General features: G+C 40.9%; 1 protein-coding gene across 1 annotated transcript in view; it reads left to right on the top strand.

Moving 5' to 3' along the window:
- The window catches only part of LOC122796629 (leukocyte elastase inhibitor-like), a 192,464-nt gene extending 167,766 nt beyond the window's left edge, over positions 1 to 24,698 (top strand). Inside the window, exon 6 of the mRNA XM_044065251.1 lies at positions 24,029 to 24,698. Within this exon, the coding sequence (XP_043921186.1) occupies positions 24,029 to 24,442 (414 nt within the window). The 3' untranslated portion in view covers positions 24,443 to 24,698. The remainder of the gene's footprint in view (positions 1 to 24,028) is intronic.
- Positions 24,699 to 25,610: the final 912 nt, after the last annotated feature.

Raw genomic sequence — 25,610 nt, 5'->3', positions numbered from 1 at the left:
CATTGTCCAAAGCCAAAAATACAGCATCCCTGGGACCTGATAATATTCCTGGCTGCATCCTGCATGAGCTACAAAATGAACTGGCACCACATCTGTGTGCCCTGTTCAATCACAGCCTTACCTCAGGCTATGTCCCTAATGAATGATGCACTGCTACAGTCATCCCGCTCCATAAAGGGGGAGCAACTGCAGACCCTGGGAACTATCACCCTATTAGCCTGACGAATCTGGTATGCAAAGCTATGGAGCACATCCTCATGGACCTGCTTAACAAAGATATAGGCAATTTCCAAACTATTGACCCCACACAGTTTGGCTTTGTTAAGGGGAGAGCCTGCCTGCTGAACCTGGTTGACTTCTTTGAGGCAATCACCAAGGCTGTGGATGAGGTTAAGGCAGTGCATACAGCCTACCTCGACCTGGCCAAGGCCTTTGGTACCATTCCACACTCAGGTATCATTGATAAACTAACCAAACTAGGCATCAATCCTTACATCACTAGGTGGGTTGCAAATCGGCTCACAGACAGGACTCACAGAATGAAAATTACGGATTCCAAATCAGACTCTCGACTAGTCACGAGTGGAGTCCCACAGGGCTCAGTCCTGGGGCCTCTTCTGTTTGCCGTCTACTTCTCAGAAGTCTAGGCCAACACAGAAGGACTCTGGCTAACCAAGTTCACTGATGACTGCAAGCTAGGAGTCATTATCAACTCCCAAAGTGATGCAGACATCCTACAAAAGGGCCTCTCTGAGACCAATGACTGGTGTCAGAACTGTGGCCTGAAGCTTAATGCCAAAACATGCATTATTATCCCCCTTGGAAAAACTCAGTTCCCACTCATTACCATGTTGATGGGAGCCCACTGAACACTGAAGGGGGCCATAAGAGATCTGGGCACCCAGGTTAACAGCCACCTCACCTTTGACCACCACATTGCCACTGTGTCAGAAAGTCCTTCTACGTAGCACATCTTATAACCAAAGGTTTCTCATCCAGGAAGAGAGAGGTCATCATCTCTCTCTACTCATCCCTCATTAGACCAATCATTGAATATAGTGCCTCATTTGGCATGTACCTGACCAGACACATCCAACAGCTGGAGAGGCCACAAAAGTACCTCACAAAAAGGATCCTTGGCCTTAAACATATGTCCTTCATGGACAGACTCAACAGACTTTAGCTGTTCTAAGTCTCTTATTATCTACTTTGAGGTGATCTCTGGTTGACTTACAAAGCCATGTCCAACCCAGCCCTACTTGAAATGCTACACCTAAAGAAATCCCAATCCCCGATGCCACACACTCCAGAGATCACAACCTCATTACCACAATTAACAGAACATGCTGGAGGGACAGGTTCATCTTCCAAAGACTGCCCATACTCTGTAATAAGCTTCCCATTCATGTCAAGCAGGGCACCTCGCTGGCCCTCTTCAAGAGAAATCTTGACGAGTGAATGGGTAACAGAATGTTCATCCCAGGGATCACTTCAGTTGTCCTACTGGATAGGGGCAGTGTGAACTAACATCAGGTATCATGGTGCCTGGGCAATTTTTAGGGGGTAGGCTTGTAAAGGCTCCAGGGCCATTAGCCTAGTACACACCTTTGAACCTATGAACACACATATACACACAGACATGTACACACACATATACACATAGATATGCACACCCACTCACAGCCGTGCATTACTTATGTTTAAGTTTTGTATAGGCTACAAATAGTCTCATAGGGATGAACGGGTGTACATCATCAAAAGAGGGTGTGCACTTTTTTCACCTGTGAAAAATTGTTCTACTGACTTGCTATAGAGCTGCTGTCATTCCCTATGGAGAGCGCATTGTTCAATAAGCATTAGCTATGCCCCCAGACTGTCACATTAGTACACAGCTTCTCATATAACACAGCTTTGCATGCCATAGCCACTGCCCGAGGAAAAAATGTAGTAAGAGAATGGTCTCTGAATCAGGAAAGCTTACTGTGATTTGGAAGCTTTCTGAGGCTTCTGCATTGCCCACTTTTCATCACTCTCCTATAGTCTATTTTCTTTTATCCACCTCTTCCTAAGCATACTAAAGCCTATTACTTCCTTCTCCAAACCAAAATCTCTGTATATGTGCCATATCCTCCTTTTTATTTATTTCCTTAGTCACTTCCCCTTCCTCTAATCCCTAATTTTATTTCTGTTTGGCCTCACTCTTCAGTATCCACATCACTTCTTATTATTATTCCTCTGCCCACTAGTCAATCACCTTCTCTTAGCTTAAAAGAGTTCTCCTTACCTGCCCTAAGGACATGTATTGCCCTTTCTTCCTCTCTTTATGTGCTTATTCTTTATATTAAAACCCCTTTTCATCTCACTCTCATGAAACACAACTAAACATTTCTTCTGCCTTTTACTCAGCATATCTATGATTTTTCTGGTCCTTTCACTCTCAACCTGACCTTCATAAATATTCTTATTCCTGCTTTTGTTGCATTTTCTCATTGTTTAAAAATGTTGCACCCCTCATCGTTATCTTCCTAAACCTTGTGACCTTTCTATTCTGCAAAGCTCTCAGTGTATGCACAACATTCACTGCTACAACATGGCTCCTAAACTCAGACACACCCTGTCCTCTTACTACCTTATGGGCCCTCAGCCTTTCCTTCCATTTCTTACTTCTCACATGGTTTCTGTGTTTCTCCTATCCACACTGCCACTGGGTTAATCTGATCATCCCTTGGCATATAAATCACTAGAAGTACAACTATCACTCTCACCACTTCTATTCTCCCACTTAGGGTAGTTACCTTACTGGACCATTTACGTAAATCGTCCCAGTTTTGGCTCCTGATATTTTCCATGGTATCCCTACAGAGCACTATACCCCTCCCCCTATTCCTATTACTAATGATTTCTTGGGAAGATACTCAAAGCCTAATTCCTTTCCAAACTCTTCAAAAATCTGCAGTACTTGAGGCAGTACCCTGTTGGCATCTTCTAGTAATAACAGTTATTTATAAACAAGCTTATATTGCTCTTTTTACCTCCCACTCACCAACGTTCTGTCCCTTTGTTTATTCTGTGTGGCAGTTTCTCCATAACTAGAATAAAAATTCTCAGTGACAGTGGCTATCCCTTCTTGTTTCTCTTCCTAACTCCACTCTGACAAACTCCATTCACCTGATTTGAAGATCTATCTTCTTATATAATTGTTTGAGAGTCGTCATCATAACATCCTAACTCACAGAATCAACCATCTTCTGAATGTCCATGATCTCCACCACTACCACTTTTCTTTTGTGTTCTCATGCCATTTCATAAAATTTAAGAACAATCTCCAGACCCTTCATAAAGTCCATGTGTGACTCTCCTACTAACTTTGGTAAAAGCATATCCAACCTAGTCATGATTTTTACATCACTGTTGCACAAAGAAATCTGTCTCCAGTTTGCTGCCTTATTCTTTCCTCCTTTCCCTTCATACAACATCGCTATTTCTGCTTGACACATTGATTCTGACACTTCTTCCTTTTCACCTGTTCCATTAAAAAATCATAAAGTGCACCTCTACCTACACTCCCACAAACTGATTGTAGTCATCTGAAAAAAACATCTAGGCCTGTTACTTTATCCTTTTTCATATGAATAGTTGCTCCTACCACCTCCCCCAGATTCTCCTCTTTATGCATCCTTTTCCTGCCTTTCTCCCTTAGGTCGGGCCCCTCTCATTTCTCAAACGACCTCCTCTCTGATTCCCTTTTGTATACAAATTGTCATACAACTTCCTAAATTCCTTTCTTATCTGTTTATTCCTGGTAATCCTCCTCCTGTTCCCCTGATATGTCTTCACTCAAGACACTCATGTTATTTTGTTTGAGAGTTTAAGCTTATAAACTAGCAATTTTACATTGATATCCTCTGATTTCCCCATGTATCTTACTACTGCTCCATTTCTACTTGCATCTGATGTTCTTCTATCCATATGCTGCTGTATCTATAACATGAGGGAGTCTGCCTCTGGCTGACTCATACATCTGGCCATTATACAACAGATAAATGCTACTGTGAAGGTACGTGCGATGGTCCATATCACTCAGTGTATGTTGGCCATAAATGGATGTCAGCATGTACCTACCTCAGAACTTTTCTGCTGCCTGTGTGACTGCCAGCTCTGCTTGTCAGTCACTTGGAAAGTAACTTTGTGCCTCTCCGTGTTCAGATAAGTACTCTTTAGGGGTTTTTGTTTATTTTTTGCTACTGTGTTGTAGGTTAATGTCAGGTAGAAAGGGCAAATGTCAGTGTGGAAGGTAGATTTCACATAAAGACTCACATGAGCTCTGCTTATTCTGTCTAGGCCAAGACCACGGCCATACCACTTGTGAAATCTATCAGGCCTTTGTTCCGAAAACACTTAGAAGCCATCTGGCTGCTCTTAATCTTTACCTAGAGAATCAGTGGCTGAAACAATTCACTAAAGATATGGACCTGACGTTAGGATTCTTGGAGGAACCGGCCACTAAAAAGGCCAAGAAGACTAGGCCTGAAACTATGATTGTGCCCTCTATTCTGACCGTACCTCTTGAGGCCAGTGAAGGCCTGGAGTCTGAGTTGGAACCTGTGGACCTTCCACTGATGGGTTCCCAGAAGAAGTCATTAAGGAGGCCACCAGCACATCCATGAGGGAGTCGCAGGTGTCTGAGTTGGCACGGGGGGGGGGACAAGACTGATAATTTCCAAGGGCCCATGTGGGGTTACCCAAATAGCAGTTCAGGAAGATGTTATATCAGATGTTGTTGAGTGTCACCCAATGTCTGGTCCCCCTTCTCTACATCACATCTCAGAGACTTCTGTATCGGATGCTCCCAAGAAGAAGAAGAAGAAGCAGAAAACCAAATCCTTTGCCCCTGCTCATCTGACCATGCCGTCAGACCAAACCCCTGACTGGCAGGCCTTTAGTCAAGGTCTACTTAATGCCTCCTTAGCCTTATGCCAGGCCTCTGCACCTGCCCAGGTCCCTTCAGTTTCCACTCCAAAGAGTAAACTATTGCCTGATATTTGCTTTGAGGAAGAGGATTCCTCAGGGGATGAATCCCTGACTTACACCTCCCAAATTGCCTCTCCTCTGGGGTACGCTTCCTCAGAGGAGGAGTCAAATGGAACTGATTCCCCTGGGGAAGACATTACTTTTGGGGAAACAATAGTACAAATGAAGGACTTTTTTTAAATGGGACTGCAGTCAGGTTACTGAGACCCAAAAGAGGTATTGTGACCTCTTATAAATGGAGTTCCCTAAACCATCTGTGGTTCCTCTGGTGCATCCTGCATTCCTGGATGCCTTCCTGACTGCTTCCAAAGCCCCAGATTCACAACCCCCAGCCCCAAAGTGCCTAGATAGATTTTATAAAGACCCTGAAGATGCCAAATTCCTCTTCAAGGCCCCTTCTGCAGATCCATCAACTATTTTTGTGGCTGCAGACAAATCATCTAAGCTTCTTCCCTCCACTTCTTAACTTCCCTCAGATAAGGAAAGCAGAGTAATGGAAAGGTCAAAAAAGTCTATACCTCTGCCACTCTGACTGTGAGAGCTATAAACTGTCAAACTCATATGGCCAAATACTCCTTGGCCCTTCTCACTGACACCATTAAACAATTGGGTGACCTACCTGATGCCCCCAGTAAAGCTAAGATTTCCAGACTGTTAAATTCCTGCAGTCAAGTTTCCAGACACTCTATAAAGTGCAGTTATAATGCACTGGAGGCTTCAGCAAGAGCTGCTGCCTCAGGATCAGTCATCAGGCGACACTCCTGGCTCAGGCTACAGCCTTTGCCAAATGACATTAAATCAAAGTTAATGGACGCACCCTTGGATAACAAGGCTTTATTTGGTTCAGCGGTTGCTGAACTGTTTAAGGCCTTTCAGGTGAAGGGCAAAGAACTTCAGGACCTTAGGCACATATTTGTGTCCCTGCTTCCATGCTGTCAGAGGAACTATCCAGCTAGAACAACATTTGTGAGAAGGGCTTCCAGACATATGTTCTCCAAAGGGAGAAAAGATTTTAGGAAGCAGACCCCTTCCAGGTCTTCTCCCTCTACTCCAGTTCAGAAACAGCCCTTTCGGGCCAAACCTGGTAGTCTGTGACTACCAGGCCTTAAGCCCAGCTACCTCTTTCTCCCTGCATCTCTCCCTATCCTTTCCTGCTTGGAAACAGATTACATAGGACTCTTGGGTCCTCTCAATCATAAAACAAGGTTATTTCATGGTGTGGGATTCCAGACCAACCTTCAAAAGTATTCCTTAACCCCCTCGAGACCAAATGGCTTTCTTTCGTCCAGTCCAGCAGGCCATCCTCTCACAAGGTATAATTCAAGAGGTACCCCTACATTTAAGAGGAAAAGGATTCTAATCCTGGTTCCCAGGGAAGAAGGTCCTTGGAGACTGATCCTGGATCTGTCCCACCTGAATACATTTCCCCTCCTTCCGGATGCTAACCATCCCTACTCTCCTTCCCCTGATTCTTCCTCATGCCTTCTTGGTGTCCTTAGATATAAAGGATGCCTACCTACTCATTCCTATCTATTCTCTTTTCAGGAAATTCCTTCATTTCTCAGAGGGTTCTGTGCCTTTTCAATTCTGTGCTTTGCATTTGGTCTCTCTACAGCCCCAAGAGTGTTCACAAAGTGTCTGACCCCAGTCATTGCCTTCACCAGAATGCAGGGGATCCAAATCTTCCTTATCTGGACAATATCCTGGACTTCACCATCTCCCTTCTGAGATACTGGATGCAAGTAAAAGTCGGTGTCCCTGTCAAATGGTTCACTCACCAAAAAGGAGGCAAAATAAGACTACGAAAGTGAGGAACCAACCACAATGGACAAATACAAAATGCTGTAACAGGTCACCAACAGTCCAATAAGAAAATCAGTAGCAGCCCGTTGTAAAATCCAAAAACACGTTCTTTATTTGATACATAAAATGTAGAAATAAGCGCTTTCGCATGGGGAATCCACGCTTCATCAGATTTCAATAAAACATTGCTTGCATAATGGTTTATATCCGCTAAAGCGCGGGAAATTAATTGAATTAATTATGCATAAAACCTGTTTCCTGTCTCGGGGCGCTCCCTAGGAGCATCAACCACATTTCAAACCATTCATGGAGGCAAACCAAATCTCACTGGTAAATCTCTTGTTTCTATAGTTTGTACATAGAAATCTTTGTAAATTAAAAAACAAACTTGTAGTAATGAATAATTCATTACTAACCATATATCTATATGCCTATATTAAAAGCTGACAATCAGTGTTGAGGCGCTAAGACACATGTTAAAGAGGAGCCGTATGAAAAGATGTTCAAAGATTTTTTATAAAAGCAACTTCATATACTATTTCATAGTTGCTTACCAATGATGTAATTATTTCATAATATATTATATTATATCAGCTACATGTACTTGAACATTAAATATATTACAGAAAGTGCTATAGAAAACATTCAAAGAATAGCGTTAAGCGCTTCCGTTGTAATAGCGGTATCTCTTTTTCCTTTCTTTTTTTTTTTTTTTTATTTTTTATTCTTTATATATACTGTCAGCACTATTTAATGAAGGCATGAGCCAATAATTAATGAATAAATAGATCATGTTATTTATTACTTAAACAATAAATATGAGATTAAAAAGTCCAAAACACATATTTATAAAATTTAAAGTGCATTAATCAGGATATGTATAGTTGATATGCTTTACGTGAGATCCTTCAGTATGCTAAATCACAACGGAAATAAGTTGCTACTTTAATACTGCATGTCCTTTATATTAATGTATTAAAATGCTCAATTCAAGGCCTTATAGTGTTGTTAATAGCGACTGATGTTCATGCACTACCTATTCCATATGGCTCAAACATTGTTATAATAAAACTAAGTCATAAATGGAAAAATAATACTTAAAAACTCTCCTCAAGATTTTGAATATATGCTGCTATTGCTAACTGTGACTCCCATGTTACTAATAGCTTGCTCTTGTTAAAGGCTGCCTATGTTCAATGAATGACGTTTATAAAATAAAATATTTACAAAACTGTGATAAAAAATGGAAAACTAAAGAAGAAGATGATGTGTCGCTGTGTGAAAACAGAGACGTCAGCTCTATTATTAATGGTAATTTCTACCTAAAATGAATACGGTAGTTGAAACATGATGACACATAATATGTAGATCTACTATATCCTTGTGAACATCTCTGCTCGCATAACTCTATTCTTGTTTTTTATACTTAATCAAACCATGTCTCTGTAAATGCTGTCTATATAACTTATAGATGGTGTAAACCTGCCTGGATATATATAGGTCTATACTTGTGAAAGATCAAGCTTAAATATGTCAGCAGAAAACACACAGAGACCAAAATTGTATAGACTAAATGCATATAGCGCATAGGTGGTATATAATACGCTGTATTCTGAGCTCCAGTAGCTAGTTCAATAATTATTGACAAAATTTTTTTAAAAGAACAGTAGATAAAGATACAAAATAAAATAAAATTAGTAATATTTGATGTAGATGTATATTATAAAAGTATAATTTATCTAGATTGTAGAACCGGTTTAATGGATATGGTGTTGTTAATTCCTGGTGATAAATGAGCTCCCAACTTTAAAATCCAATTCAATTCATTAATAGCTAAATAATTCTCCTTATTACCATCCCTACTATGTTCTTTAATTATTTGTAATACTCTAAAGCTAAAAGAGTGTGATGGAAATTCATTGACATGCTTTGCTAAGGCATTCATCTCTATCTTCTTTTTGATATCATATAGGTGGTTATAAATTCGCTCATGTAGCTTTCTTTTAGTGAGACCCACATAGAAAGCCTGGCAGCTATTGCATGTGGCAAGATATACTAGATTACGAGTATTACAGTTAGCATAAAAATGTGGAACAAAAACATAGTTCATAGTAGGATGCTTAAATGACTGTTCTTTAGTTATGTAGCTGCACCTATTACAACTGTGGCAGGGAAACGTACCTTGTCTGTATGAAACTATGTTATGTTGGGTAGTTCCTTCTGTGACTGAGGTAATGTGTATGTCTCAACATAAAATCCTCTTCAGGCTTTTGCTATTCCTATATAAAAATGAAGGATTTCTCCCTATGATTTCCTTTGTATGGTCATCCATAGTTAATAAATACCAATTGTCATAGATGACTTGTTGCATCTTTTTTATGTCACTAGTATAAGTAGTGATATATTTTATATGACTATTGGTCAAAGGTTTCATTCCACCTCGATATTGTGAGATCTTCCTACTATATGTGGTAGGGAGAGGCTCCACAGATATTCTTTGTCCTATCACTTCACGTCTAATATTACTAACCAAGTTAGAATCATAACCTCTATCAATGAATAATTTCTCTAGGCACAGGGCTTCTCTGGCAAGATCTTCATCATTACTACATAATTTTGATATCCTGAGAAACTGACTTTTTACTATTCCTTGAAATACATGTCTAGGGTGCATGCTGTCAAAAGTGAGCAGCGTATTACGCCAAGTAGATTTCCTATATAGGGAGGATGAAATAGCTCCCCCTGGGCTAAAACTAAGAGTGACATCAAGAAAATGAATGTGGGTAGGAGAGGCTTCTATAGTAAATCTTAGGAAGCTACTCGTAGTTTCCAAATATGACAAAAAGGATTCAAATTGTTCCATAGTTCCTTCCCAGACAATTATAATATCGTCTACGAAACGTCTATAAAACTTGACATTCTTGAAACTGTCATGTGTGAAGAGAAAACTTTTCCCACCATAAAACCACCAGATTGGCATAAGTATTTGCACAGGGGGTGCCCATGGCTACCCCCCACTTCTGCAAATAATACCTATCGCCAAACATGAATGCATTATTACATAGAATAAGTTCAAGCAATTGACAAATTAATATTATTCTGTCATTGCTAAATGTTGTTTCTTTACTTAGAAGTTCTCTGATGTAATCTATGCCTTCTACATTAGGTATAGATGTAAATAAATTCCTGACATCTAAAGTGATGAAAATATTCTGTTTCCCATCATCTATTCGTACATCCTTGATGTTATCTAAAAGATCGTAGGTGTCTCTCAATATGGTGGGAAATTGATTCACTACAGGTCTTAACAAATCTTCCACAAATTTGGAAACATTGGCAGTTATCCATTTATCACCGGATACAATGGGCCTGTAGGGAACTGGAATGATCCCCTTATGAATTTTAGGGATGCCTTTAATTATGGGAATGGTGGGGTACTCTATATACAAAAAGCTGTAAATTTCTTGACTGATTTGACGACACATGACTAGATCATATAGAGTATCCTTAACCACACTCACTATGTGAGATACTTCTTTGTATGTAATGGGTGTATAGGTATCTACATCTGCTAACATTTCAAGCATACCTGTCTCATAATCACATCTATCTAAAACAACAACCCCTCCCCCCTTATCCGCAGGTTTCACTACTATTCTAGGGTCTTCTTTGAGTGTGTTCAGGCTATTGATTTCCTGGGGGCTAAGATTATAATATCTCCCTTTTTTTGTTACTTCACTAAACATCAGATAGTATTGACGTTCACAAACTTTCAGGAAATACTCTACATGGGTAGGCATATTAGGTACAAATGTGCTCTTAATCCTATAACATTCCATATTTTGGTCATAATCTGACTTAAAGAGCAATTTTAAACTCAAATTTCTACAGAACATTCTCAGATCGATTAAAATGTCAGTTAACTTGGCATTAGTTGCAGGAATAAAATGGGGTTTACCATAAACCATCAAAAATCTTCTCTGATCCCCTCCAAGGATCGTGTTTTCTTGGGATGCAGGATTCTCACGGGACAAATGATGGCCTGTCTTCCTCCAGAAAAGATTCTGTCCCTTACCTCTTATTTCCAGGGAATTCTCTATCTTCAATCCCTGTAGGCTAGGGAGTTTCTGAGGCTCCTAAGATGTGTGGCCTCCACCACTCCCAGGTAACCTTAGCAAGACACATGAGGAAGTTTCAGTGGTACTTAAGGACAGTCTGGAAACAACATCTGCACCCTCTGGTGTTTATGGTACCCCTTCTTCCTTGCTTCACCAGGGAATTAAACTGGTGGATTACCCAGATTTTTGACAATCCAGGAGTCCCCCTGCAACTGCTTCCCCCAGTCAGTATCTGTACACAGATACTTCAGACTTGGGTTGAGGGGCAACCTTAGGGGACTGGAGAATGAGGGACACTTGGTCTCCCTCACAACAGAGGGAACACATCAATATCAAGGAGATGAGAGCCTTGATATTTGCCCTCCAAATCTTAAAGGATCCTATCCTCCCAGGAGTGCTGAGATGGTACACAGACAACACCACTGTTCTGTGGTGCAGCAACAAGTAAGGGGGGGACAAAGTCTTACCTCCTATGCAGATTGGCTCTGCAGTCATGGGAGATCGTCCAACAGAGACAAGTATCCATTCTAGCTGTCTACATACCTTCTACTGAGAATGTAATGGCAGATGCTGTAAGCAGACCCACGACTCAATCCCACGAATTGATGTTAAACAATGATGTGTTTCTGGACTTGGTCCATTGATGGGGGTATATATCAGGTAGACCTGTTTGCCTTCTCCATAAACAGACAACTCCAAGCTTTCTGACCAGGATACACTCCCCTGCAGCATGGAAGGTGGATGCTCTTTCATTCTCATGAAAGGGGATGCTCGCTTGTGCATTCCCCCTCCCTCTCATTCAAAAAGTTCAAAAAGAACAACCTCAAATCTTGTTGGTGACCCCCTTTTGGTCAAGGCAGCACTGGTTCCCCCTTCTACAGCATCTAGCCAAGGACAATCACCACAAGTTGCTCCTTAGGATGGACCTACTCACACAGGAGAAGGGAACTCTCATACACCCCCAGATAACCACCCTGAACCTTATACTGTGGGTGATAGTGAGTTAATTCCCTTTAAACACCTTTATACTGAGGACATGCTTCATGTTCTGCAGGAGGCCAGAAAGCCCACTACCAGAGAATCCTATCTGTCCAAGTGAAAAATGTTTTCTCTTTGGTGTCTAAAACAAGAACTTCAACCACTGGCTGTAGAGCCACCAGTGGTCCTGTCTTACTTGTGTGAATTGATGAACACTGGCTTGTCATACTCATCTATTAAGGCACATCTATCTGCCATCTCAGCATGTTTATTTCTATCTCCTCCTTTGGCTTCCAGACTGGGAGTCAAGCTCTTTTTAAAAGGGGTACTACACATTAGACCACCATGGAAGCCTCTTCTCCCTCCTTGGAACCTTAATTTTGTTTTGGAAAAGCTGACCTTACCTCCTTTTGAGCCAGCCAGGGACTGAACTCTCCAACACTGCACATGGAAAACCAGTCTCTTGGTGGCCATTACTTCAGCCAGAAGGGTCTCTGAATTGCAAGCCCTCATGGCCTCTCCCCCCTTCACAGTTTTCCACAAGGACAGGGTTTGCCTACGTACTTAACCCATCCTTCATGCCCAAAGTAGTTGATGAACTTTCCCTAAATTAGACCATCAATCTCCCTACATTCTTCCTTTCACCACAGTCCTCCAGCAAAAGGATCCTTCACTCCTTGGATGTACATAGACACTATTTGGCCAAAGCCAAATCCATTCACAAACCAGATAGGCTCTTTGTCTCCTATCACCCAAGAGCCCTGGGACACCCGGTTTCCAAGCAAACCATTTTTTTCCTGGATCTCTAAAACTATTTCCTTTTGCTACACAGCCTATGGCAAAAGGCTCTCCTTCCCAGTGAAGGCTCACTCCACTATGGCTGTGTCCTCATCTGGGGCCTTCTTTAAGGGTCTGGATACAGCTGCCATTTTAGAAACAGCTACATGGCCATCTGCCTACACTTTCACTAAACACTACAAGTTGGACATCATTTCGAAGTCCAGAGCATGTTTTGCTATGGCCATTCTTCGTGGCTTTGTGGAGAATGTTTCTGTTCCCCCTCTCAATACTTAATAGCATAAGCTTTTGTACTCTCTCTCATGTTATGGATGTAACAGCATATGAATAGAAGGACATAGTATAGTTGTGTAAAATCTTATCATAACTTTAGATGTCCTTTTCTTCTATATGCTGCTGTATGGTCTCCCACCCTGCCTTCACCCTGATACTTTCCTGACTCCTGAGTACCCACTCCATAGTCTCTGATTCCTGGCAGCATTAATTTCTGAGGTAGGTACATGCTGACGTCTGCTTTATACCCAACATCCATTTATGGCCGATGTACACTGAGTGATGCAGACCATCGCACGTACCTTCGCAGTAGCATTTATCTGTTGTATAATGGCTGGATGTATGAGCCAACCAGAGGCAGACTCCCTCATGTTATGGATACAGCAAGAAGAGAAGGACATCTAAACTTATGGTAAGATTTTACACAACTATACTTTCTTCTTTCAACTCTTCTAATTCTTCTGGAAGCTCCCTGATCTTGCATGGCCTAATCACCATCTCTTCCTCTATTTGCTCCTCATCTTCTTCAATCATGTCCATTTGCTCCTGCTGCAGCACTGTCTCCATTTCACATCTTGGATCTTGTCCTCTATATTCCATAACTTCTGACCTTTAGACAGCCTTAATGCCGACCCACTCCTTAATTCCTACATCTTGCTTTTCTGACTTATTCCTTTGAACTACTTCCCTAACCATTTTTGTAGTCACTGGACTTGATTCACATCTCTCCTCTTACCCAGATACCATCTCTGTCACTACACTCCCTCTGTACCCCTTTCAACAATCGTCTAATCAAGGAGTGATATGACAGTGCTTTTCATATAAGGCAATAGTCTCCACCTTGCATAAAGTTTTATTGTCCACAGTTATCCTATTCAACCTGTCTGCTCATCTTTCAACTGAATGTAAACTTCATTACCGTCACCCATTTTTCTCTTCATGCATGTAACCCTTCTATCCATTCCTTACATTTTGTTAAACTTTTCTGATATTTCCAGCTGAACTATGTCTTCCCGTATTATCTATCTAAGCTTGTGTCTTACACACTACATTAAAATCCATTGCCCTTATCGTGCAATCTCCTCTGTGTCTCACCCCTTCAGTTGCCTCTATACAACACATCATATCATATCCTCTGCCTCACCTCTGTTTAGGCCATAATTAGGATCCCAGTACCACTATCCTTTCCTTAAAGTAACACTACATACCACCCAGCCACCCCTTATCCCTGTACATTCTCCTCCTATCACCAGCATCCTCATTGTTGTATCAGTATTTCTGCTACTCATTTCCTTTTCCTTGAAAACAATCCAGTCCCACCCACTTTTAACCTTATTTTGTATCTTTCCCATCTCACTTTTTTACAATTATGGCAACCCTCCACTTTTAATTTTCAGTATATTCTCCCTCTTGATTGGATTGTTTATACCCCCACAGTCTATTTCCCTACTCTTCAGCCCCCACACTACTCTTTGCTCTTCAGGAACATTGGCATGCTGCAGGGCTGTACCAATGGGACTAATGGGTATCTGGGCATGATACACGGCTGTACCAATGGGACTAATGGGTATCTGGGCATGCCACAGGGCTGTACCAATGGGACTAATGGGTATCTGGGCATGCCACAGGGCTGTACCAATGGGACTAATGGGTATCTGGACATGCTACACAGCTGTACCAATGGGACTAATGGGTATCTGGGCATGCCACAGGGCTGTACCAATGGGACTAATGGGAATCTGGGCATGCTACAAGGCTGTATCAGTGGGACTAATGGGTATCTAGGCATGCCACAATGCTGTACCAGTGGGACTAATGGGTATATGGGCATGCCACAGGGCTGTACCAATGGGACTAATGGGTTTCTGGGCATGCCACAAGGCTGTACCAATGGGACTAATGGGTATCTGGGCATGCTACAAGGCTGTACCAGTGGGACTAATGGGTATCTGGGCATGCCACAAGGCTGTACCAATGGGACTAATGGGTATCTGAGCATGCCATAAGGCTGTATCAGTGGGACTAATGGGTATCTAGGCATGCCACAAGGCTGTACCAGTGGGACTAATGGTATCTGGGCATGCCACAAGGCTTTACAAGTGGGACTAATGGGTATCTGGACATGCCACAAAGCTGTGCCAGTGGAACTAATGGGTATCTAGGCATGCCACAAGGCTGTACCAATGGGACTAATGGGTATATGGGCATGTCACAAGGCTGTACCAGTGGGGCTAATGGGTATCTGGGCATGCCACAAGGCTGTATCAATAGGACTAATGAGCATCTGGGCATGCCACAAGGCTGTACCAATGGGACTAATGGGTATTTGGGCATGCCACAAGGCTGTCCCAGTGGGGCTAATGGGTATCTGGGCATGGCATAAGGCTGTACCAATGGGATTAATGGGTATTTGGGCATGCCACAAGGCTGTACCAATGGGACTAATGGGTATCTTGGCATGCCACAAGGCTGTACCAATGCTTCCTTACTCCCCCAGAAAGACAGGTCAAAGTTGTTGCCAACTGTCTGCCTGAACAGCCACTTGGGTATGACTTCCTGGGTATTACTTCACCACAAGTCACATAACACCAGCACTAAGGTAAACTGTTGGAATAAAAAGTAGCAAAACAAGAAGTAAATTCCGGATACGGACACAATGAGTCAAAAGGTAGCAGCAACACAATTTATTAATCACAAAGCTTTTGGGAGAAGTCCCTTCTTCAGTGTGTAAAAGAATTAAAATCATAACTCTTGCTCTGTCAGACTAACAACCTGCATGTCCTCTCTCACCACATCCATAAACCTTATCTTAGGCCTTCCTCTTTTCCTGTTACCTGGCAGCTTCATCCTTAGCATCTTTTTCCCAATATACCCTGCATCCCTCCTCAGCACACGTCCAAACCAACGTAATCTTGCCTCTCTGGCTTTGTCTCCAAACCTTCCAACCTAGGCTGACCCTCTAATATACTTATTCCTAATCCTGTCCACTCTCATCACACCCAGTGCAACTGTTACAACATTGTTAGATGCAGATCATAAACAAGGCTTAAATATGGCCACTAACATCAAACCTCTACTTGAGGAAACAAATGAGTATGTTGCAACTTTTATATTCACTGTATCTTAATTTTTAATTGAAGCTTTAATGTGTTTTATTTTGATTGGGCTGTGTCTGACTGTAGTGTTTTAAAAGTGTTGCAATTTTAATTCTTCTACACACTGAAGAAGGGACTTCTGCTGAAAGCTTTGTCGTTTGTGATTAATAAATTGCGTTGCTGCTGCCTTTTGACTCAACGTGTCCGTATTTGGAATTTACTTCTTATTAATTCACTACCCCATTTTGACTTTTCCATTTTTCTTTCTGTTCACCCCCATATTATACCAGCCCTTACCTCTCTCTCATATCTCATAAGCATATACTGTGAGTAGTAGAAGACCATTTCCTTGGAGTGGGCCAGTTGCGTCATATAATAATTGATTTTCTACTAGTATCATATTTCAAGTGATACGAGTTAGCTAGCAGTATTCACCTGTTAATGAAACATTTATTAGTAGCTGTACATCATGCAGCATCTTAACTAACTCCTCTCACCTTGCTAACTATCCATTTCTTCCATCAATTACTTAAAACATCAACCTGCCTTCTAATTCCCATCTGAATGCAACAATATACAGCATGTTCTTTAAACAAGAATTACGCTATGAGGAATTTATAATAGACATACATAGCTCCTAATTTCTACATTGAAGCCCATTATAACACGTCTTTCTGATCTTATATATTAATTAATGTTTGAAGTGTCCACAGCACATTTCCATATCTCTCTCCTCTTGGTCCTGGCAGTTATCTTCTTCTCAGTAATTACATCATGCTAATAATTCTCATAAATAAAAATATATTATTAAATCAATATATTGCCAATATGGGAAACATCCTTCATTTGTCAAATGAGCCAGTGCTCATAATACAATTTCCTCTCCTCCTCCTGCATGACGACATTGAGTCTTACTTCATTCCTGAGTCCACATTTCTGCTACTCCATTTTCTTACCCCATGTTCCACTTTACCTCTTCACCACCTCAGTCTTTATCTATTCATCATGTTCCTCCTATTCGTCATCTTTCCCTGCTTCTTGTCATCCAACTCTCCTCTTCACCTGGTAAACATTTAGAAAATAGGGAAATAAACACACATAATGAAGCACCATTTTTTGTGATCCCCATTAAACAGACCGTAACCCTACTGGATTCTACTTCCATGCAGAGGTCACCTTGCGTAGTCTGAGTCTGGTGCTCCTTTTATAAGCCAGCTGGTTACCAGTGGGGTCTTCTTCATTTGTTTGGGTCATGGTCTGTCCAAACTCCCTCTCGCCTCCTCCTCTGATCGTGATGGTTCATACTCCACCTTCTCTTCAATTTCACTCCCTTCTTCTAAAACGTCCTCTTCTTTTTGGCCTCCTCAGCTGTTTTGTAACTGTTATCTTCTTTTTGTTTCAGGGGTCTATAATGATGGCATGCCCCATGTCCCTGATTTCCAGTGTCCTTCTCTTCTCCCTCTCCTTGGTGGCTGAGGTACTGTGTGCCACTTTGCCTTTTCCTACCAAGACTCATATTGGTGACTCAGCCCTGCTCACCTTCCACTTCCAGTGGAACATATTTTTTATCTCATCTCCCTCTTCCCACATGGGGGTCACTGCTTTTCCTACTTGTTGGCTCTGTTGTGCTTTTTGCTGCTGTGCCACCACATAACCCCATACTCTTCCACTTCATTTTCATCCTACTTCCATTGGTACTCCTCTTTCTCTGCTGATTAGGGTTAATCTTTCCCATCATCTGTTTGTACCTCTCATAATTTCCACATAAAACTTAATGGCATCTTTAATATGTTGGTAATAAATCCTCTCCTGATGTTAATTTTTATAATTGTCAGATACACCAGATAACCTATAACCTACCACCCCATTCTACTTCACCTGCTATAAGACGGGTGCCATCTCCACTGTTTTTTGGTGCACCAATCCTGAAAGTTCTTCCACAACCTTCAGTTTGGTATTCCCCACCACCAGGCCTCTCTTCCAGGTTGCCTGTCTTAGGAGCCACTCCTTTGTCTGATAGCAATGCATCCTGACAGTATATGTCTGCCTCTTGCACATAGCTCATTGTTTGGTTTGCACTTCTATGTTCCCTTTTATATTTGTGGATCTAACTTATTTCTCTCCTTCACTGGCTTGGTGACCCACTCTTGCACAAACTTTTTAATGTCTCTCCTTCTCCTTTTGTCACTCCTACTATTCTGAAGTTTTTAATTCTGGATATATTTCCCAAGTCATCTTTTTTTTTACCTGACTTTGTCTAGCCTGGACTTAATTTCCAAAACACTGCATTCATGACTGTACACCTGTCCTTTTAACTTTTTTCCTGACCTAGTGCTTGTTATCTAGGTCACAGAGTTCCCATCTTTAAATACCTCATTATGACCTTTATGTTTTCCACATCAGCTACAAGTGTGTCTTTTTTCTTTAAAATAACATTGTCTCCATCTTCTTATTTGCCATCATGTCTTCTGTCTTCTTCCTCCACTTCTGCTTATGATGCAGGTAACTTATAATTTTTATATGTGTCTGTCCGTTCTAACCCGGCCCTTATATCACTTTTGTATATTGCATGTACCGGGACTCGTTTTTGCTTCTTCCTCCTCCCTCGTCTTCTTTGGTTCATAGCCACCTTTGTACTGACTCCCTTCCTCTGCCTGTTCCTTTTGTTACTGACACCCAGTTGAGGAAGTTATTGTACACACACCAGTCCTCTATGTAACTTTCCTTGACAGTTGGTATGCTTCAGGTCGACAGTCTCTTCCTCCTGCTGCCCTGTGCTTTTCACCCACATTCCTTCTGCTTTTCATTATTTACATTCATGTTTTCATTCTCTCATTAGATTCTTTTCCACTATACCAGACTTTCCTACATTCAACCACAGATGCTCGTATACTCACCATTTCACATAGAGCCACAACGTGTGAGCTAAACTCCTAAGCAGCCATCTTTTTTGGCAGCTCTACAGAGCCATCTTGAAGAGGTGTACCATGGGTAGAGCTTGGTGCAGTATGTTATCGCTAATTGTTATATCCTAAATTAACTTTTTGCTTCTGCATGCAGTGAGCCCCCTCGACTTTACTGCTACACTGCCATGCTGTGCACCTCTATAAATCCAAGCCACAACAGTATCCCTTTCTCAGAATTACTGTTTGCTTATTTTATGGTTTGTCCTAATTCTTCTTCTGACTCTTAAAATTTGGCTACTTAATCATACATGGATTATGTCTGGTTTGTGGTTCATCAGATGCAGATGAGTTTCACATTATCTAGACTTGTAAAGGCATGGTTTATTTCTAGAAACATTTATATGAAGAATTGCAATACTAAGGTATTGTCAACTTACAATTCTCATAGATGAAAGTTTTTTTTCAGATGTTTTGAAAACTTGGTTGCGAAGGAAAGCATTGTTGAGATGGTCTATTATTACCTTTTGGGGGCTTAAAATCTGTTATCGCTGAGCTCTTTTGAAGTGCTACTAGGAAATATTAAATACTTTGAAACTCAACCATGTTCAAGATTTTTTTTTTACATTGGAGTACAATATTGAAAATAATTATTGACATTGTTTTTGGTAAATGCTCTCTTAAAGTTTCTGTGAAATTAAACATTTATTTTATTACACACATATACACATGCACACACACACACACACACACACACACACACACACACATATATATGTATGTATGTATGTATATATATTTCCCCCCTGCGTATAGGAAGGGTAGATGTGTGTGTTTGTTTTGTTGTGCTCGTGTGTGTTGTTTTGCTTTTTTGCTGTGTTGGGAGGTAGGTGTATTTGTGTTTGTATGTGTGGTGTAGTGTTTTGTTGACTTTCGTGGTTTTGAATTTCAGTTTTGGTTTTCAGGTTTGTGAGTTTTCGGCTTTACTGGAGATACTGAAATTCGATGTTTCAGTATTTTGACATTATAAAGTGAATCTATATATATATATATATATATATATATATATATATATATATATATATATATGTATAGTGGATATAAAAAGTTTACACAGCCCTGTTAAAATAGCAGGTTTTTATGATATAAAAAATAAGACCACAGTAAATCATTTCAAAACTTTTCCCACCTTTAATGTGACCTGTAACCTATACAATTCAATTGAAAAATCTGTTGGGGGAAAAAAATAAAAAAATAAAAAAAATGTACACTGGTTGCATAAGTGTACACACCCTTAAACTAATACTTTGTTGTGTGTGTACACCCTTAAACTAATACTTTGTTGAAGCACTTTTTTGATTTAATTACAGCATTCAGTCTTCTTGGATAGGAGTCTATCAGAATGGCACATCTTGACTTGGCAATATTTGCCCACTCTTCCCACAAGCACTCCAGATCTGTCAGGTTGCAAGGGCATCTCTTGTGCACATCTTTCTTCAGGTCACTCCACAGATTTTCTATTGGATTTAGGTCTGGGCTCTGACTGGGCCATTCCAAAACTTTAATTTTCTTCTGGTGAAGCCAGTCTTTTGTTGATTTGGATGTATGCTTGGGGTCATCATTGCGATGAAAGTGACATTTCTCTTCATCTTCATCTTTCTAGCAGATGCCTGAAGGTTCTGGGCCAAAAGTGTCTGGTATTTGGAAATGTTCAGAATTCCCTCCACCTTGACTAAAGCCCCAGTTCTAGCTGAAGAAAAGCAACCCCAAAGCACAATACTGCCACCACCATGCTTTACCATGGGGATGGTGTTCTTTTGGTGATGTGAAGTGTTGTTTTTGTGCCAAACATACCTTTTGGAATTGTGGCCAAAAAGTTCAACCTTGGTCTCATCAGACCATAACACATTTTCCCACATGCTTTTGGGAGACTTGATGTATTCTTTTGCAAATTTTAGCTGGGCCTAGATGATTTTCTGTGTAAGAAAAGGCTTTCATTTTGCAACCCTACCCCATAGTCCAGACATATGGAGAATACATGAGATTGTTGTCACATGTAGTACACAACCAGTACTTGCCAGAAATTCCTGCAGCTCCTTCAGTGTTGCTGTAGGTCTCTTGGCAGCCTTCTTGACCAGTTTTCATCTTGCCTTTTCATCAGTTTTGGAGGGATGTCTAGTTCTTTAAAACATCACTGTTGTTCCATATTTTCTCCACTTTTTGATGACTGTCTTCACTGTGTTATCCAATGCTGTGGACATTTTTTGTACCCTTCTCCTGACTAATACCTTTCAACAATGAGATCCCTTTGATGCTTTGTAAGCTCTCTGCGAACCATGTTTTTTGCTGTAGCAGGCAACTGAGTAAATGTCAGGAAATTCCTATTAGGACAGCTGAACTTTATTTGGAGTTAATCAGAGTCTCTTTAAATGATGGCTGGTGTGTACCCAAGAAGACTGAATGCTGTAATTAAATCAAAAGGTGCTTCAACAAAGTATTAGTTTAAGGGTGTGCACACACAACAAAGTATTAGTTTAAGGGTGTGCACACTTATGTAACCAGTGTATTGTACGTTTTTCTTACTTTTTTTATTTTTTCCCCTAACAGATTTGTTTTTCAATTGACTTGTACAGGTTAGAGGTCACACAAAGGTAGTGTGACAGTGGTGAGGTCTGCGGTGGGAGTGACGGATGCATTTAAGGTGGAGGTGGGATTACATCAAGGATCAGTTCTGAGCCCTTTCTTATTTGCAATGGTGATGGACAGGTTGACAGATGAGATCAGACAGGAGGCCCTGTGGACAATGTTTGCAGATGACATTCTGGTCTGTAGTGAGAGTAGGGACCAGGTTGAGGAGACCATGGAGAGGTGGAGATATGCTCTAGAGAGGAGAGGAATGAAGGTCAGCAGGACTAAGACAGAATATATGAGTGTATGAATGAGAGGGAGGCTAGAGGAATGATGAGGATGTAGGGAGTAGAACTGGCAAAGGAAGATGAGTTTAAGTACTTGGGATCAACAGTTCAGAGTAATAGTGATTTTGGAAGAGAGGTGAAGAAGAGAATACAGGCAGGGTGGAATGGGTGGAGGAGAGTGTTAGGAGTGATATGTGACAGATGGTACCAGTAAGAGTGAAAGGGAAAGTCTACAAAGAGGGTAGTGAGACCAGCTATGTTATATGGGTCGGAGATGGTGGCATTGACAAAAAGGCAGGAGACAGAGCTGGACATGGCAGAATTAAAGATGTTAAGATTTGCACTGGGTGTGAAGAGGATGGACAGGATTAGGAATCAATATATTAGAGGGTCAGCTCAGGTTGGAGAATACCTTGGCAACATAAAATGTCAGTTTTGGAGATAAAAAAAACACTGTCTAAAGACAGCAGTCACCCATTCGTGCCTGTGGAATCAGCTGTGTACAGATACATTTAACAAAAACTAGGGTGCAGGGTGTTACTGTGTGTATGTGAGAGCATGTATATGCACATATTTATTAGAAGGTGAATGAAGCAGGATGAATGTGTGTGTGTTTGCATATCTGCTTGGATGGTCACAGTAAAGACGAAGTGCGGGTCTGGATATGTGTATTTCTGTGAGTGTGTGTGTGTGTGTGTGTGCGTGTGCGTGTGCGTGTGTGTATGTGTGTGTGTGTGTGTGTGTGTGTGTGTGTGTGTGTGTGTGTGTATGTATGTGTGTGTATGTGTATATATGTGGTGGAGCATATGCATGTTCATAGGTTCATAGGTAGGTACTAGGCTATTGGCCCTAGGGCCTATATAAATCTAGCCAAAAATGTACCCTGGCTTTCGCCACCCAAGAAAATTATTTTCCTGTGCCCCTGTCGAGCAGAGCCACAGAAGTGATCCCTGGGGTAAATTTCCTATTTCCCATCCAATCATCAAGATTTTTCTTGAAGAGTACTAATGAGGAGCTTTGTTTGACATAGATAGGTAGTCTGTTCCAGAGTATGGGAAGTCTCTGGGACAGGAACCTATCCCTCCAGCATGTTCTGTTTATTGTGGTGACAAGATTTAGGTCCCTAGAGTATGTAGCTGGGATGGATTGGGATTTTTTTAAGTGGAGCATACCCAACAGCTCTGGGTTTGACATAGCTTTGTATGTTAGGCAGAGATCGCCCCTGAGTAGGCGATATGCGATGGAGTAAAGCTGGAGATTTTTGAGACGGTCTGCATAGAGCATCTGTTTAAAGCCGATAATCCTCTTTGTGAGGTATTTCTGTGGCCTTTCCAGTTGTTGTAGATGTCTTGTGCAGTACATACCAAAAGGGGCGTTGTACACTATAGTGGGTCTAATGAGTGATGAGTAGAGGGGAACAATTACCTCTTTTTTTCTGGATGAGAAACCTTTTGTGATGAACTGGTTAGTGTTTCTATGAGTGTGATTGCCTTCTGGGGTCTTGTGTGTTATTGGGTGGATATGTGTGTGTGTGTGTGTGTGTGTGTGTGTGTGTGTGTGTGTGTGTGTGTGTGTGTGTGTGTTAATGTGTGAGTGTATGGTGGTGCCTTTGCCAAAGGGATGCTTCGGCCACCAGAGAAAACACTACTATTGTCAGGTCTGACAGGGCTAGTGTTAAACAAGGGTGAATCAGAGATATGCAAATGAGCCAATAATTAAGTATTTCTCATTGCAGCAGTAGCTGCCTTTGAATCATATTTTTACCATTGTTGCATACATTGACCTACCTGAAGTAAGTTACTCAAGTGGTGAGGATCTTTCTGAATCCCAGGGTTGGTACTTACAAATCCCTAGATCCCTACATTTGTTTTACAGAGAATCAATAGCTCTGGCCAAAGACGTTATTTGAAAATTGTGCATGCATTATTTTCATTTTTGTTCTATGATAAAGTAATAGAAATCATTTCAAATTATGGGATTGCAATATTTTCACTTTTATTCTGAGTCTGATAAAGATTTTTTTAAATCAGATGTATGTTATCATGACAGCAATACTGTATCACAGAAGTATATTTATTTATCTACATAAATTTTGTTTGATTGTTTTTTTTCAGCTGCAGAAAGAGCTATCTTTTGAAAAATTATCACAGTGGACAGATCCAATCAACATGCAGGAAACGTGTGTATATGTTTATCTGCCAAAGTTTAACCTTGAGAAGAGCTATGACATGAAATGCCTTCTGACTAAAATGGGAATAACTGACATTTTCTGCAGAACCTCTGCTGACCTTTCAGGAATGACCACAAAGGATAATCTCTTTGTTTCCAAGGTTGCTCACAAGTCATTTGTGGATGTTAATGAACAAGGTACTTTGGCCGCAGCTGCAACAGGAATCGTATGCACAGCAGACTGTTTAAGACTTCCAGGTGCTCGCAAAGTATTCAAAGCTGATCATCCGTTTCTGTTCTTTATTAGGCATAATGAGAGTGGCAGCATTTTGTTCTTTGGTAGATTCTGCCAGCCTTGAGACTGCTTGACATTCATGAATATTAATTATTCACTGTTAATGCTTGCTAAAAAGTGTATATTCAAAGAGTACAAACTAAATAAGAAGCTTTCTAGCAGTTACATAGAAGATATAAAAGTAATGATAAGTAAAAACTGCATTTTCAATTTATAAGTTGTCCATATACCTTTGATACATTTTATGAGCACAGCATAACACAAACAGTTGAAATGCTGAGACAGTATTAAAAAGTACTGACAACAGAGGTTGAGCACCAGTCTGTTTTTGCTCTATTTCTGTATCTTATTCAAGTACATTGATCTGCATAAATTGGTGGTTCTCTGCATTTTTTCCATTACACGGTTGCATGTTTTCATATTAAAACAACACACACACACACGTACACGCGCATCCCCCCCACACACACAGACTCACGCACACACGCACACACACACGCACACACGCACGCACGCGCACACACACACACACACTCACCCACATACACACGCACACAAAATACAAAGTATTATAGAATTTCTTTTGGTGGGTAACCATTGCTAAATGCTGCTTTGCCGTGGGGTAATTGTGACCACTGCAGACTACTTGGCAATGCTGCTGGATAACTGTACACGATTTTATCAGCAATTTGTAAGCAATCAAAATGTCGACACTCACAAACTTAAAAAAATAATATAGATTCAGAAAATACCAAATGCAGACTCCTTTTTCAAACCTGATTGCATATCCATGGTAAACAGCCTTATATGTGTGATCAAGGAAAACAAACAAAAAAACAAGCAAACAAAAAAGATCTGCATTGTGAAAGCTTACTTTCTTTAAACTCCATTATCACAAGTGTTATAGAGGCCATCATCAACAGCAAACATGTAAACATGAAACGCAGTTGAGTCAGGATCAGCCATAATCCTCTACCCTGGATCTCTAAACCGTAGGAAGAACATTCACTCTGTTTAAGAAGAATCAAGATCTAATAACCTCAAGTCAGTTGAATAGAATTAGTGGTCATCACAAGTAATGCAACAAAAGTATGTAGCTCACCTCCATTTTCAGGACCATTTCCAGATACCCCAGATGACCCACACTTCTTCTTTTGGTTCAGCAACTTCTTCTTTCTCAAATTATTCAAATGTTGCCTCCACAACAGATGGGCAGGACCTTTTATTCAGGA

This window comes from Protopterus annectens, chromosome 3.part0 (assembly GCF_019279795.1).
Source record: "Protopterus annectens isolate FY-2018-M chromosome 3.part0, PAN1.0, whole genome shotgun sequence".
Classification (NCBI taxonomy): Eukaryota; Metazoa; Chordata; order Ceratodontiformes; family Protopteridae; genus Protopterus; species Protopterus annectens.
Note: the sequence above shows the minus strand (reverse complement) of the source record. Positions and strands in the feature narration are given on the sequence as shown.